The sequence below is a fragment of the Gorilla gorilla genome, chromosome 5, assembly GCF_029281585.2.
Source record: "Gorilla gorilla gorilla isolate KB3781 chromosome 5, NHGRI_mGorGor1-v2.1_pri, whole genome shotgun sequence".
Taxonomy (NCBI): Eukaryota; Metazoa; Chordata; class Mammalia; order Primates; family Hominidae; genus Gorilla; species Gorilla gorilla.
In genome coordinates, this window is record NC_073229.2 from 74,629,605 (window position 1) to 74,646,796 (window position 17,192).

A 17,192-nucleotide genomic window follows, 5' to 3' on the forward strand; every position below is an offset into this window, starting at 1 on the left:
TTGTGCGCTTTTATACTCAGTTGTGGAACTAAAACAGAAATGAACATGACAGCCTAGATATTCCATCTTGTTATCACCTCTATAGCTTCAGATATTTTCATAATCTCCAATTGCATGAAGATGCTTTGGTCAAATATTCCAGCTCCCCACAGAGCCAGGATCCTGAGGCACATATGACCCAACAGCAGAAATACAAGCACTTCTTTGTCAGACTACAAGATAGCAGTAAGACAATAAATTGTTTTCACCACCTGTCCTTACACTGATTACCTAAAAAGTTATTGAGCCAGAAAACAAGCATCTCCAAATTGTTCAAATACAAAACAAACAAACAACAACAAAAAAAAAACCTAGAAGTTTTAAAAAGCATAAGCCTTCTTTTTAAAGTCTCTGGGCTAAATAAATGTTGAGATAACTCTCTAAGAACAAAAGAAACTGAAAAGAGCATCAGTAGAAGTTTAAAATTAAATTCACTAACAATACCTAATAATTTCCCACATTTCTGAACTCATATACACTCCTTATTGTGTGAGGCAATAAACACAATTTAATCGTAATTATTTGGTGAGAATGTCTTTTCAAACCCATGTTGTAACATAAAACATTCAAATGCGTCATTTTGAAAATACTCAGAAACCTCATGGTGCTCTCAGATCTTCTTCAAACTTTAGTGAAGTCAAATATATTGTGTGATGATTGTTAATATGTATCCAAATTTTAAGTTTCCAATTTTAGCACACTTTGCCCTCCATGTGCCAGACACTGCTGATTGCAAAACCAGTTGCCATTCTTTCCTAATTCTTTACAAACAAAACTTCAATTTTGTTCAGGGCACTAAATGAAGCCGGCTTAAAAATCTACATTTCCTAGTCTACCTGCAGATAGAGATGGCCCCTGGAACAGCTGTCCCCTGGAATGGAGACATAAGGGCTGGAAGAGGAGCAGCCATCTTGTGATCACAAAACGACCACAAGATACACTATAAATAGCCACACAGATATAGAGGAGTCTGAGTCCCTACTGGCAAATGGGGGTGCCCTACAACCCAGTTTTGCCTATTTAGGACTTCTCAATACCTAAGAAAAAGAAAACACCTATTTGGCTAAGCACTATCATTTGTTTTCTGTTACAAACAGTCAAACATAATCTTAACTAACACTCAGCAAATTCAACCTGTTTCACTTTTAAAAGAAAACAAAAATCCCAGACTTATACTATTACGACTAGCTATAATATAACATTATCATGATGCAGCACAGTTAAAGTTCATTTATTATATAACTGTTAACCTATGAACAGAGCATGAGCAGAAGAAATTTGAAATCAAGTTTTTTCAGAATCCTGGAAGCCAAATGAAAACCACTGAGCTAGATCATTACATGCTGCAGAGAAATTCCCTGAAACCTGTATACTCCAATTTTCAATTCAAGGGAGTGTCAGAGCCGATTTACAGAGTAAAATGACAGAATTTTTACTAATCACCTATCAATAAAGGCAATAAACCCGAACTGAAAATGAAAATTATGGTAATCTTCGTTCCTTTTGTCACCATGCACATAAGCAGATTTTATAGCCCTAACGAGAGAAAAAACTAAAGCAATTATACAAGGTATTTGTAAAAAACAGAGAAAACTTTGCCTATTGCCTAAACAGCAGTTTGCAGGGGGTGAGGGGGTGGAGTGGGGTTAGTGATATTACAGGTAAGTAATCAAAACGACCATTCCATTCAGCTTTCATAGAGAATGATAAATGCAACACTTTCATTACGGTTGTCTAGGTACAACGGATTTACTTCCAGATCAATAGAAAAATAACCCTTTTGGTGGAACAAAATAATGTAACATTTTAAAATTACATCTATAAGGTATAGAATGAAATGTATTGAATTCACATTATCTCATTTTCTCACTTAACATCATACTACAAAGTAACAATGTGTTGGGAAAACAAATATTCCAATGATAAACTCAAAAAGCAGAATTTCATAAGATGAGAACTAATTAATCATTTATAATAACAGCATATGGGTTAGTTTCCTTACACTTAAGAAGAAAAATAAGATACTACTGTATCTTTTAAGCTGAGCTACTAAGAATGTTTTGTATTACACGGTATATACACTGGATAATTTACTATAGATATAAAAGAAAGCCATTCTGATGTAGACAATTTCTAGCCTAAACAATAATAAAGAATTATGTTTTACTCAAAAATAAATGCCTTTATTCAGCCGAAGTTTGGTATCAGCTGAAGAAATATGTTTTTTTAATCAGATGTCCCTGAATATTCCATGAATATATTTTACAAGTAACAGGACTCGAATATGAATCAGAACACTGCACCCTTCTTTGTAGCAGATAGCTCTTTCTGTGTTATTCTAATTCAGCAAACAGTTGCCTATTTTTGCCCAGAAGTAATGGACCAAAACAAGATACAAGAATAGACTGACTACACCATAAATAATTAGCGCTCACTCTCCACTTTTCTTGTTGTTCTACAGAGTCTGATTTGAAGTCCTCTCAAGGCTGTCTGAAGACTAGACCTAACAAAACTCTCGACTTCTAAATCTAATGCTCATAATTCCTAACATTATAGATTATTACAATTCTACATTTCTGACAACAGGCAGAGTTTGAATTGGTGCCAGCTGACTCCACCACTTACACTACTCAACAGCTGAGGCATATGATAACTTGGCAACCTGATAACATTCTAGATGAATGCAACCTCATTCTGTAACCAAGGAACTCTGTCAGAAATAAAAATCAAAATGACTTCCCTTTAAGTTTAAATGAGAACATAAAATGTTTTGAACAACGCATTTCAGAAAGTGAGCAACCGTACTCTGAACGTTTAGTGAACTGACACTCCCTATTCAAAGCCTACAATTCTTTTCTGATTAGATCAGTCCCCACAGCAAGTCACCAGGATAATAAGCAGTGAAGTCATCATACTGGATACTGATGGGAAATCATAACTGGCTTCAAAACACATCGGGAAACAATGAGTTTTCCAGGTCTCCAGCTTTTCATGGAATACACTGCCCAATACTCTTACTTTCCTTTCCATGACTAAATGAAACATAGCACAGCTATAAAGCCCAAGTACAAATTGATGAACTAAGCATTTTAAAAACCGTAAGTAAAAATGAGGAAAACTCCCATCATTTTTTCAGTGACGTCTGAACAATATGTTTGAAAATGTACCTGTTTAAGGGCAATACTGATTGTTGAACACTGGCCTTCAGATCTTTAATTTCCTTTTATTTCCAAAGGCAAAGACAAGCTTTTAAACAATGCCTACTTCTTTTAGACAAAGTCAAATAAGCACTCGTTTTCAGTCACCTGAAATCACCCACGTGTCACTTAAGTAAAACTTCATGTGACAAAAATTCATTCAGCTATAATTTTTTTCAAAAGTATAAAATGTATCTACTTTAGAACTTTCAGATTTTTTTATTTCTGACTGTATAGAGCACAGATGTATTTCTTCAATAAGGTTTGTTGGTCTATATTGCAATATTTCTCATTTTCAAAGCTCTGGAAACAACTAATTACAAACCTTACTTTAAAATGGAGTGATGCAGGTAAACATGAGTATATTACCCACCCACCCACATACACACACACACACACAAATGTCACAAATGTGCTTTAGCCTAAAATATCACCGCACTTGCTCAGTGGCAGTATTATACACAATAAGAGTCTTGGCACAAAGGAATTCTCATTGTACTGTTTACAAAATTCTACAAGGATTGCAAGAATTTCGGTTATAAAACATATCCTACAAAGACAGAAAACAATTGTGAGTGTATTTGGGCTTTTTGGGGCTTTGGAATTTTATTGTTTAGTTCAATTTTTTTTATTTCTACTTTCTACTAATAGAAAAACTACATGCATCGTTAACCATACAATACCACTGAATTTACTGACATTGAGTTACCAAACCCAAAGCAAATATTCAAAAGATATAAAACCATCTGAATCCTGCCTATGGAATGGGTCACTATTCACTATAAATACGTTAAACCTCTGTGAGCTGCTCTTGAGTTCGGAGTGTTTTGGGAGCCACAATAAAAAGATGGTATATACACACTTAAAAATACATTTCCAGGCACAAAAACACTTAAAAAATGGACAGCTGCAATTTGTATTTCATCATTATATTCAACTATGAAGTCAAAGTAAACATTATACTAAAACATAAATATCAGATTGGCATAGAATTTCCTGAACATAAAGGATGGGCAGAAAAAAATCTCAAAATACATTCTTTACATTTAAATTTACAACAAACTCACTAAAGTCTTTTATCTATCACGCTATAAAATAATTTTTACAATATATCAGAGTAAGTATATAGTCACAAACTTTTTCAAATAAGAAAGATCATTTTAAGGAAAATGATCTAGTGATGCTGAACATTTTCTACAGGGCTAACCAATACCCTAGCCAAGCAGCAGCAGCAATGCCTTAGTAATCCCATAGAGAATAATCGGTATCCACCCTCCCAGGAAGAATTATGATTACGCGTAGTGCTTAAGAGCTTTTACAAGGGAGAGAAAACGCAATGTGCTTCTTGGAAACAACCCCCTTCCCCCCTCTCTACCGCTCATCTAAGGGCGTCTCCGGACTGTCGCCCACCCCACCATCCTCCCTGCGCTGGGGGTACTAAATCCCGTGCAAAAAGACCTGGTCCATTCCCAAGACTGGTCCAGACACCTGTTTACTCGTGCCCAAGCAGTGGTGGCTCTGATTAAGGAAAGGCAGCGGTTGCCTCTCTGATCCGTGCCAAGCTCCGCAGCCCCAGGGCAGGGACCACATACCTTTGTACCTCTCCAGGACATCCTCGTAGGCCTGGAGATACTCCTGCTCCTCCACGTACAGGTAAGCAGCAGGGGAGAGGTAACCCGCCATGCCGAAGTTTATCTAAGCGATGACTGACAAATTCCCCTCTCCCCCTCGTAACCCCCGGACAGTATCGCAGTCAGCAAGACAGAGCCTTGGGAACTGGAAAAGAGGAAGGAGCAGCACGCTGGGGAGAAGCACGGAAGCCGAAGACGCAGAGCGGGGGCGCAGGGGGCTGCGGGCGCCGGGGCCGGCAAAGGCAACGCCCAGGCCTCCGGGCAGGCCGATGGTGGGCCGCCCCGCTCCGGGAGCCCTAGTCCCTCTCGGGTTTCAGCAGCGGCAAATCTCAGCGAGCCCAGGGGCGGCGACGAGCAGCGCCACGCCAAGCGGAGGAGCGGGGCGTGCGGCGAGGGCGGGCGGGGGCCGGCGGGCGCCCGGACCCTCTGCGGCCGCGCTGACCGCTCTGCTGGCCCTGCACGAGGCGCGTGCTCCGGGCCGGGCCGAGGCCGCGGCAGCGGTGCGGGAGGACCGGCGCGCTGCCTCCACCGGGGATGCTGCGCGGCGCATCTGCGGCATTTCCTGGCCGCCGCGCTGCAGACACTAGCCCGCGCCGGGGAGAGAGGGAGGGAGGAGGGTGGAGGGTGGAGAGTGGAGGGCGGAGGGCGGAGGGCGGAAGGGAGGGGGCGAGCGCGGCGGTCAGCGCCCCGGCTGGCTCAGCTCCGGCCCCGGCGCCTCTCGGCCCCTCCCTCCCAGGCAGAGCCACGCGCCCCAGGCCCCCTCCCCAGGCCCGCCCACCCGGGTGGACAGTGCGGCCAAGCACGCCCACCCCCGGACACTGACTGCCCGGTCCCGGATCCCCAAGGGCGACGTTTCTATTTGGGATCCACAACAGGTGCCTGAGAAACAAAGCCGCAGATCGCTCCACCGCTGTGCGCAGCCCCCTGCTGAGGGGCCAGCGGCTCTCCCTGGGTAAGGGATGATCGGGGGGAGGGTTGGAAATACTTTCTTCCACCCATCTTTTTGGCGTGGGAGGATTCAGGTCACTCTGTGACAGCACAGGGCAAGGAGGGCACGGGGGTCCGCGTCTAGGGGACATCCCGAGGACAGGGTGAGGAGGCCTCTGCAGGTGGCCCCGCGCATCAGCGCCTGACAGCCGGGCCGCGCCTGCGCCTGAGCGCCCGGCCGCCGCGAGGCTGCCGAGTACCAGCCTGCGGTCCCTCCCTTCTGCCCCCCAGAGCCCACAGGCGCATCTGCTGCTGAGCTCCGCGGCGGGCCTATAGGTTCACAACTGCCCCATATTTATCACCTCCCTCCTGCTCTCTCCTTATTATTCATTCTACATAGTACTAGTATCCATTAAACTGAGTAAAATGGATACAGTTCCCTTAAATTAGATATATGTGTATCATATACTAAAGTGGGTGAGTTTAAGCGTCCATTGGAGGAACCAACTGATACCCAGGCATGTAAATGGATGTGTTTAAGAGTAATGACTGGCCGGGCGCGGTGTCTCACGCCTGTAATCCCAGCACTTTGGGAGGCCGAGGCGGGTGGATCACGAGGTCAGGAGTTCAAGACCAGCCTGGCCAAAATGGTGAAATCCCGTCTCTACTAAAAATACAAAATTTAGCCGGGCGTGGTGGCGGGTACCTATAATCCCAGCTACTCGGGAGGTTGAGGCAGAGAACTGCTTGAACCCGGGAGGTGGAGGTTGCAGTGAGCCGAGATCACGCCACCGTATTCCAGGCTGGGCGACAGAGCAAGACTACGTCTCCAAAAAAAAAAAAAAAAAACAGTGAAGTCAGGCTGCTGTACATAGAATCTTCACTCCTTACTGTGTCACATGGGCAAGTTACTTATCCTCTCTGAGACTCTCTTCATCAGTAAAACAGCGATAGTAGTGCCTAACTCATAAAGTTGTATAGTAAATGAAGTTTAGAATAATGTCTGGTGTTATATAAGGATTAGCTGCTGCATCTACTACTTTATTTAGGGGGTGGGGTCTCGCTCTGTCATCCAGGCTGGAGTACAGTGACAGGATAATACCTCATTGCTACTGCTATTATTAGATAAATCAGCTGATTGTTGACGGTCTGACCTATGTCAACTTCACGTCTTGTCTAAATCTTCCTTCCCTATTTCCTCCTTTCACATATACTGACCTTTTGCCCTCCATGATTTTTTATTTCTTTGTTAGCGTTGGGTGTTGTGAACTATGGACCATTTTCCATTAATGCTTAGATAGGGATGAGTTCCTCCTGAAAGAAAAAACTGTGTACTTGTGGGAAAAAAAACTGACTTGAGATAGAACTGGAGCACTCCTCAGCAATTGGCCTACTTCTGTTACTCCAAACAAAGCAAGACCACATCTCTTTTTTCTATCCTGACCACTGGTTTATAATCTGAGTTTGAACCATTGTCCCAGTAAGTCTTTAAGGTTACTAGAGTTTTCTTACAGCTCGATATGCATTTGTGTGCACATTAGTTCATAAAGTAACAACCAGGCATCATATGGGACACCTTCTTGAAATAAAAGGGTTAGCAATTAAGTCCCTGAAAGTCATTCATTTACAGACCACACATGTATAGACATAGGTCTCTCAAAAATGTCTCCTTTACAATGAGTAAGGTCATTGAAGGAACGTCTGAGCCTTCATCAGAGACTGACACCCAGTAAGCACCCAGTTTTATGAATATAGTCAGCACACGCTTAGTAATTTTAATCATCCATTTAAGGAACCAGTCAAAATGAGCAGATGCAACATTTGGGATTGTTTTTAAAAACAGCCTTTACCCCATGCATTCTTGGAAGGGTAACATTGGGTCAATATGCTAATAATAATAGTGTATTCCATAGAGAAGAAGCAAAAGCATAGCAGTAAATAGCTTGGACTTTGGAGTAAAGACTGCCTGAATTCAGATCCTAGCTCTACTACTTCTTGACACTACGACCTTGGCAAAGTTTCTCTTCCTTTCTCAGCAGATTCTGAACTGAAAATGGAGAAAATCATAGTACCTACTTCATGGGGTTCTTGGGAGGTCTAAATAGGATACCATATTAAGTGCTTAGAAGAACATCTGGCCATGGGTAAGCTATCATTTATAGAGCATTTGATGTGCCAAGGAGGTAGCAGAATTGTTTGCATTCACTATTATATTTAATCACCACAACCATGACCCTTTGATAAAGACACTGAGGCTAAGATAAGTTTGGTAAATTGTCCAAGTAAACACAACTAGTCATGGACAGAGAAGGAATTAAAACCCAAGTCTGCCTGAGTTCAAAGTCTGATTCTCCTTTGATCCTTCAATTCCAACTTCAAAGAATTTGGATAGGACAAAAATCCTTTTCTTAAAATAGCATTATCACTGACAAACCATGTAACTTTATAGGTAGTTTATGACTGAAAAACCCAACTTACAATATCCTGTAGCTAACAACAGCAGATCTGTATTGCTCATATGTAAAAAGCATTTATACAATGGGTGTTTAAAAGCCCCTTTCCTTATATTTCATTGTTTTATTCTCACATTGACCCTAGGAGATAAGAAGTAAACATACTATAGTCTCAGATTTTAATATGATGAAACTACAACAGATACAAAAGCACTAAAGACTAAAAATGTGAAGTTGGGCCAGGCACAGTGGCTCACACCTGTAATACTAGTACTTTGGGAGGCCAAGGTGGGCAGATTGCTTGAGCCCAGGAGTTCGAAACTAGCCTGCACAACATGGTGGAAGCCCGTCTCTACAAAAATACAAAAATTAGCCAGGCATGATGGCACACACCTTTAGTCCCAGCTACCTGGGAGGCCATGATGGGAGGATTGCTTGAGCCCGGAGGGTAGAGGTTGCAGTGAGCTGAGATCACACCACTGCAATCCAGCTTGAGAAAGAGAGGAAGACCCTGTCTCAAAAAAAAAAAAAAAAAAAAAAAAAAAAGTGAAGTTGGCCAGGCCCTGTGGCTCACTCCTATAATCCCAGCACTTTGGGAGGCCCAGGCGGAAAGGATCACTCGAGCCCAGGAGTTCGAGTCCAGCCTGGGCAACACAATGAGAACCCATCTCTATAAAAAAAAATTTTTAATAAGCCAAGCATGGTGGTACACACCTGTAGTCCTAGCTACTCGGGAGGCTGAAGTGGGAGGATCCCTTGAGTCCAGGACTTAGAGGTGGCAGTGAGCTGTGATCATGCTAGTGCACTCCACCCTGGGCAACAGAGCAAACCCTCAACTCATAAATAAATTTTTAAATAAACAAATAAATAATAAGAAGTGTTAAGGCATGTGACGCCTTCACTAATATGACTTTCCAAACCGTAAACCTGATTATGCCACTCCATTGCTTAAAAACCTTTCAATGGTTCCCTAGCACTTACAACATAAATAGTCCAGTTGCCTCAGGATTGTACACAAACATCTTTACAGTTTCTGCCTTTCCCTTCCAAATCCCACACTTAGCAACACACTTTACTTGCAGTTCCCATTTACACCCATCTCCCTACCTTTGTTCTTGTAGTTCCATCCCTCTAAAGTGGGCTTCCCTTTCACCCTAATTCCATCAAGCTCTTTAAATCCCAATTCAAGTGGCACTTCCTCTCAGAAACCTTTCAGGAACCTCCCATGCCTCCCTTCTCCCCCCAAGTTAATTACACTGTCCTCTGGGTTCTTTTAATTTTAGGTGCTTATAGCTATCTCAACTAATCGCTGTAACAACTAGTAATTACCGCGTTGTAACTGTTTAACAACACATCCATTTATCATATTAGACTATGACCTTTCTTTTCCAGCTTATTCTTTTTTATTTTACTGATACATGATATTTTATATATTAATGAGGGCACCATACTGCAAGTATTTTTTACATGCACAGAATGTGTAACGATCAAGTCAGAGTATCTGAGGTATCCATCACCTTAAGCATTTATCATTTCTATGTATTGGTAATATTTCAAGTCCTTCCTTCTAGCTATTTTGAAATATACAATATATTATTGCTAACTATAGATATCCTACTCTGCTATGGAATATTTCTTTTCCATATGGACTCATTTCTTTTTAACTGTAAGTTTGTATCCATTCACCAATCTCTCTTGAAACTATGACTTTTTAAAGGCAGAACTGTATGCTAATCTTCATTTTATTGCAGGGGCTCAATAAGTAGTTGCTAAATGTGGGTGAATTAAGGTATACCACAGACCACATAGTCTTTTTGACTCAATAGACACTTTCACAATCAATTCTATTTTTAGGACCTTAAAAACAAATAAAAATACTAAACTCTCAGCTCTTTTATTACTAAGTAATGACCACTATAGACATCCTCACACCATTTCTGAACTTCACCTCATTTCCTAAAAAGGGTGAATTTCAGGGAGGGGGTAAGTTTCAGGAAGAGTATGAAAATATATAACAAAATTAGAAGTTGAAATTTCAATTGTATGTTTTCATAGTATCTACAGCACCAAATTCCATTAGATAACCTGTACCCTCATCTTCACACTGGGTGATGAGTGGCCAGTTTAACACATAATATATCTAAATTTCATAATTTAGCCACATTATAAGTTAAACAGATATTTATGGACTGGCCCCCCAAGTCCATCCTCCATGTATGATTATTGTTTATGATTTGCCTAGCAAAAAGCTAATTTATCAATATTTATTTAAAATACAATCATAGGCCAGGTGTGGTGGCTCACGCCTGTAATCCTAGCACTTTGGGAGGCTGAGGTGGGTGGATCACTTGAGGTACGGAGTTCGAGACCAGCCTGGCCAACATGGTGAAACCCCATCTCTACTAAAAATACAAAAAAAAAAAATTAGCTGGGCATGGTGGTGCATGCCTGTGGTCCCAGCTACTTGGGAGGCTGAGGCAGGAGAAACACTTGAACCCATGAGGCGGAGGTTGCAGTGAGCCAAGATTACGCCACTGCACTCCAGTCTGGGTGACAGAGAGAGAATCTGTCTCAAAATAAATAAATTAATTAAATTAAATTAAATCATATGCTTCCCTATTGTTTGTTGTTTCATTTTATTTTTTTCTGCTTTTGAAGAATTCATGCAATTTTTTTTTTTTTTTTTTGAGACAGAGTCTTGCTCTGTTGCCAGGCTGGAGTGCAGTGGCAAGATCTCAGCTCACTGCAACCTCTGCCTCCTGGGTTCAAGCAATTCTCCTGCCTCAGCCTCCAGAGTAACTGGGACTACAGGCACACGCCACCACGCCCAGCTATATTTTGTATTTTTAGTAGAGATGGGGTTTCACCACACTGACCAGGATGGTCTCGATCTCTTGACCTCATGATCCGCCCACGGGGGCCTCCCAAAGTGCTGGGATTACAGGCATGAGCCACCACACCTGGCCTGTAAATTCTAAAGAATGGAATTTTGAGATCCCCAGTGCATCACCTGCCACCAACTTCACAGCTATCCCTACAAACTCAGTGAACATTTTACAATTAACAAGCGATGGCCCCTGCATCAATGACTCCACAGTCTACTAATAGCATCAGCACCTTCATGTACACTGCATCCCATTAGAACATAGAGTTCTTCAATATCTTCCCCACCTGCAGTGTACAATGATGGTTAGTACTACCAATTTCTCATGACTTCCTGCCCAGTAGAGTTTTTCCCAATTTATCTAATTTCATTCCCCCTAACAAACACCTGCCCTGTCTTTCTGTCATAACTCCCTCCTTCATTACTGAAAGCAAAATATCCATCTCTGCCACTACTATCAAAACTCTCAGCCCAGAAGCACCTTCTACCTTCCAAAAAATACATAGAACAGGTATCCCATTTTGATGCCCTAAGTGGGCCATCAGCCCCCAGTAACTTCTCACTCACACCCTCCTTTCATCTATCTTCCCTTTCTGCTGAGTCAAACATCTGGTATGGGCAGTGTCATCTGTATAGGCATTCATTTCGCTGGAGCCTCAGACCTGCGGGAAAGTTCTCAACAGGGCAAGGAGGCAGGCCTCAGTGACTAAACATTTTCTGGTCTGCCTTGACTCTCCAAGTCTACCCCTGCTCACTCTCAGTCTCCATCCTCCCTCCACCTCCCCTTTCTCACTCCACCCCTTGCTCTTCAAAGGCCTGGGTGAGACCAGCCAGCATCTCACAGCGGAAGCCAGAAGAAGCTCAAGGCCGTTGCCCCAGAAACCCTGACTAGAGAATGGCTGGCTAGGCACTGTTTGTTTTTCCCGTAATCAGAAAATCCCACTGGGGGGACAAAAAGGGGGTTCTCAGCTGCCTTGATGGCCGGAATCTGGGCTGGTCCCCTCCAGCCCCCTTGGAGGAAGAGAAAGTACCAACTTTACAATACAGTATAGGAGGCAAAAAAAAAAAAAAACAAAACAACTGTGGAAAGGGACCCCCAGAGTTAAGAGTGGAAGAGAGGGAAGGAAAGGAAGCCTGAACCACTGGATGCAGAAACAAACTTAAAGAACACCTGGCCTTCTGCCTTTGCAAGAAAGTCCCCAAGGACACATTCCATCCCGCCCTGTTACCATTTCCAAGAAAGAAAGAAAAAAAAAATATTGAGGGAAGAAAGGAACACCACCCCTGGAAGCACCTCTCATGCACAGGACACATACACACAAACCACACAGGGGTTGGAAGGTTGATTTCCACAGTGTTCTCAGCTTTCAGCTGGGTAAAACAAGCCATCACTTCTGGTTCAGCTTTTAGGGCCAATGCAAGGGAACACCGGGTAACACAGAACAGAAACGTTGGCACGTCTCATGTATTAATTAATCAGGAAGGCGTGATGGCCAAACCCTCAAAAGCACTAAGGACAGAAAGCTGCTATGGATACAATGATGCAGACAGAGATGCTACATTTAAAGAAAAACAACATCCAAGTTGCTGGAATATGCTTTGCAATCCTGGGTACCAAAAACCGTGGATCTTCTCAATCTGCGTAGCTCAGTGCCCCTGGGCAAAAATGAAAATAAAGGCTGCTCACTTCCAGCTTCCCGCAAATATACTAGCAATCACTGGAGCTAATACTTTCAGAATGTTACGGTAACTAATGCAGTAAATAGGAAAGTTTAGTGCAAATGTCTGTAAATATTTCCTTGCATTTCAAAGCAATCGATTCGTCCAACCAGAAGGCAGGGCCAAACAGCTTAGTCACCAGCAGGCAGGGCAAATGGCTCTATCGGTAAAACAAGGCATAAAGTAAACATGGTCATCATCCTCCCCCACCTTGAGCACAGATTCCTGCCCAGTGCATCAGCTCCCGCTATGGCCCCCCAGGAGGTAGATGGGCGAATTTCCGCAACTCTCTTCCCCCACTCCATCCCCTTCCCCAGATGCTCTTACCTGCTATCCGAAGCACTGCCCTCTCGGCAGGGTCCAGCACTGAGCCCCCTTGAATCTTTCTTTTCGATCTCTCATGTTTAGGCAAATTCCAGGGTAAGGTGTCTCCCGGAGCTGGGGATGCGGAGCCAGACTTCTGGCTGAAATCATCCTCATCGGAAAAATCCGCAGAGGAAGACATAGAGCAGCGATAGGACGCGTTCCCGGAACTCTACAGAGAATGACACAGAAAAAGCATTAACAGCAAAATACTCACATATGCTCATCGATTTAAACATCTCCCCCACCAACCACCGCCGCCCTCCCTGCCCCCAAACTGGGTCTGGCATATCCTGCACCATCCTCGGAGCTGAGGGAATATGCAGAAACCAAAAAAATGAAACCCAGAGCTCACCATCTTTTCTTGGCCAAGTCTCCAATCGTAAAAACAATACACAGGCAGTTCCAATACATGAAGATTTGCACGGAAGAAGTGTGTGGCCTGTGGTCCGGCCACCAGCTCACAAATGACTGGCCCAACAATGAAGCCAGAATCAACAGCCTTCCTGTTACAAACCTATAGTATTTGGCTCCCCCACCAGGACAGCAGAAACATTTTCCATTACTAGCCTGCTGCTTAATTCATTAATGCAACTAACTCGAAGTTTCGAAAACAAAGCACAAATGCAGGATGTTGAGTCCCAACTCCTTTCCGCTTCAAGTCACCTCACCACTGGAGACTCCGTTCTGACCAGTTTTAAGCCCCTGTCCTCTTTATTTAATTTTCTTCATGAGACTGAAGCAGGTTCCCAGAAAAGAGCAAGGAGGGAGGAAGGGCTGATTCTGAGAAGAGCCTTTTCTTAAGACTGGGAGAACACAAAAGACTGTTTTCAGAAGCCTATGGTAGCACCAGTAAACAAACGTCTGAACTCGGTTTAGAGTTCTCAAGATAATTTAAACTTCCAGCAAAGTAACAGCTGCCAATAATGTAAATGAGAATGATGCAGCGCAGTGACAGGAAACAGAGCTCTTCTCAGCTCCTGGTCATTACACAGTGAAATGAGAAACAGGATGCTTTTGCCAAAGCACTTTGCCTGAAGGTTAGTCCTCCCTTCATCTAGCTGGAGCAAATCTGTAGGGTCATGTCTTGCATAAAAGTGTTAATATCTTCCATAGAGGGAAAAGGCACAAGATGTTATTCCTTCCTTCTTTGTTGGGTTGTGTTTGTGATTATTTACAGAGCCACTGGCTTACTAAGGAAACAAGGATGTTGACTATCTCTGCTGCAAAATTATAAACATAACGACATATCAAAAGGAAGTCTTGAGTTTCCTACTGAGAATTCTACTTCGCTGAGACTCATGGTAAAGATGCAAAACTGGTATAACTCAAATTCCTGAAATGTAACTTGCAGCCATGGATTCCTAAGAAGCAAGTTACAGGCAGAAATCAGTGAGGCGTGCTCCAATTTGAGCAAAAACACTGGGCTTCCCACAAAAGCAGTGGCAACTGCAGCACAAACAGGCTGTGAGCCACATCCCAAAACACTCACCCAAGGTACGTGAAATAAACTCTAATTGCATCAGGACTACCAACCTTACCTCAATCTGTTTAGGCCTGTGGCTATTCATGGTCAACACCATTATTTTATTTTATTTATTTTTCTTTTTTGTGGACACATAGTAGGTGTAAACCCCATTATTTTAGAAGTTCACGTAATATTTCCCACAAAGTGAGGTATGTAAGACGTAGCTCTCTATTCTTTCCCCCCAAAAAAGCTGTCTTCCATTTTATTTTACATAAAATTTCATCATCTTGGCTAATTTATTTATTTACAGTCTGTATATTTTTCTAATGACAATAAGGTATTAGGCAAACTTGAGGCAAAAAGTAAATAAAATTGATTTTCTGTATTGTAGCTACAATCCATAGGGAGTTGTGAGTGGCATTAGGTCAGTCACAGCATGCTATTATCAACCCAGTTTATTTTCCATGCTTTTCTGAAAATCCATCTTGAGCTTTCTGAGATTTTGTTTTTGGCTGGCTCTGTATAAAAGGGTGACATTCTTAAAGACTTTTAAGAGGGTATTGGGTTTCTTTGGCTGCTTTCTATCTTCCTAAAAATGGCTTCCTATCTGTCCTTATTTAAGGTCATCCTTTATCTGTGAGATTATATTTCTTGTTACCTGTACTATTTTAGTGAGTATAGTAATTTGATTATTTATCTTTACAGATAGACTTGGAGAATAACTGTTAAAGAACTGCTCCTTTCCAAAAACCACTGGTTATTGATTTTTGTAGAGTAAATTTTTTTAATGGCCTGAGTCTCAGCTGATTGAACAACAAAATGTGATTTATGCCACGACATAAACACCATTAATCACTCATAGCCAGATGGGAACAGTTACCACCCCTGGACCCATGGGTGTTGACTGGTGCAACCTCTAATCTGGTAGTGTCATTGGTAAACAGATAAGAGAGAAAAAGAGGAAAAGACAATCAACAACACTTCTTTCAACAATATATCATAGGAAAATATGGACCCCACACACACACACAAACTGAGGGAAATCATACATATTTATATGTGGCAAAGTCTCTCCCAGGCTACATGATCCAAGTGTTTTAACAATTAAAGTATCGGATTTTTTCCCACAAAAATTTTCATGAATACTTTTTAAAAATATAAGGTAAACTATATAAAAGTAGGCCCATTTGAACCCTGAAAATTGGAAACAGATTTAAATGGAGCTGCTTTAAAGTGGATTGATCCTAAAGAAAACCTATTATATTCTTTATTGATTTGAAATGACTTGCCAAATCATGTTACTATCTTGGGGGCTAGAAAAGAGTGCGGAACTACAGTTCCCTTTTGTTTAAAGAAAAGCAAATATGTTCTCTCACCCAAAGGCCAGAGCCTAACCTTTGATGTGGGGCTTAGAAAGGTAGGACAAAGGAAGAGGGCTCCTGTAATCAACAAAAGCCACAGGTTCCTATCTAGTATTCTACTATTGTTACCTAAGGTTTGATTCCTATTAAAATACAAATTCGGTAGCTATGTCCATCAATAGGAGACTGTTTAAATATAGTTATATGGATACCGTAGTCTACTCTATAGCAATTAAACAAAAATGTTATTGATCTACATTTAGTAAAGAAGAAATAATTCATAAAGAATTAGGTCTTAAAATATGTGCATGTGCATGTACATGTAATAGTTACCCATATGTAAGTAGCGATTATCTTTGGGTGGTGACTAAGATTCTGAATGAATTTAATTTTATTCCTTATAATATTTTAATCCAATACAAGCACATAAAAAGATTACCAAAAGTAAAAAGATTTTATGTCAAGGGTCAGAGAAAATATGGACAACTCTGTGAAGAAGTAACTAAGTCAGTGTTTTTAACATTTCTGAGCTCATAGGCACCCCTGAAAAGTTAATGAAACCTCTTTCCAGAATAAAGTACAAGAGTCAATACACGCAAACTTTGCATATCATTTTATGGGATTAACCGACCCACTGACCCCAGGTTAAGACCCCAATTCACACCATCATTTGTCATCCCCATTTGGCATGTATGCTGAAAACAAGAGATACATGAAAGAGCTGTGGAGTAACCATACCAACAAGGGGGCAGAGTAATTAGGGTAATGAAGATAAAGTTGGCCTACGTCATAATACTTTTTAACAGTTGGCCTTTTTCATAAATGACCATGAGCCACTTCTGGACTGATACTGAATCTCTACAAACAAAAAAGCACTAGATAGTTACAAGCCAAAAACCCTGTACAGTAAATCCTCACTTAAAATCATCAATAGGTTCTTGGAAACTGCTGCTTTAAGTCAAAGGACATATAATAAAACCAATTTTACATAGACTAATTAATATAAATGAGAGTTAAGTTCCTAGAGCCAATAATATTTCTGGGCATAAAAATATCACCAAACTTCTAAATAAAGACCAAAACACTTCTAATATTAAACACTGCAATCAACGTGAGCTATACATACATTTACGGAAGATTAATAAAAACA

The 17,192-nt window shown here is 41.7% G+C and overlaps 1 protein-coding gene across 21 annotated transcripts in view; it reads right to left on the reverse strand.

Moving 5' to 3' along the window:
• Positions 1-17,192, reverse strand: part of DST (dystonin) — a 494,942-nt gene that overhangs the window by 380,947 nt on the left and 96,803 nt on the right. For 9 of the 21 annotated variants that reach the window (XM_055391863.1, XM_055391862.1, XM_055391852.1 and 6 more), the window contains exon 4: positions 13,178-13,385. In XM_055391863.1, coding sequence (XP_055247838.1) covers positions 13,178-13,385 — 208 coding nt within the window. Of the gene's footprint in view, positions 1-4,828; positions 5,453-13,177; positions 13,386-13,568; positions 14,371-17,192 lie in introns of those variants that run through there. The other 12 variants (XM_055391867.2, XM_055391866.2, XM_031012512.3 and 9 more) reach the window with 4 other exon arrangements.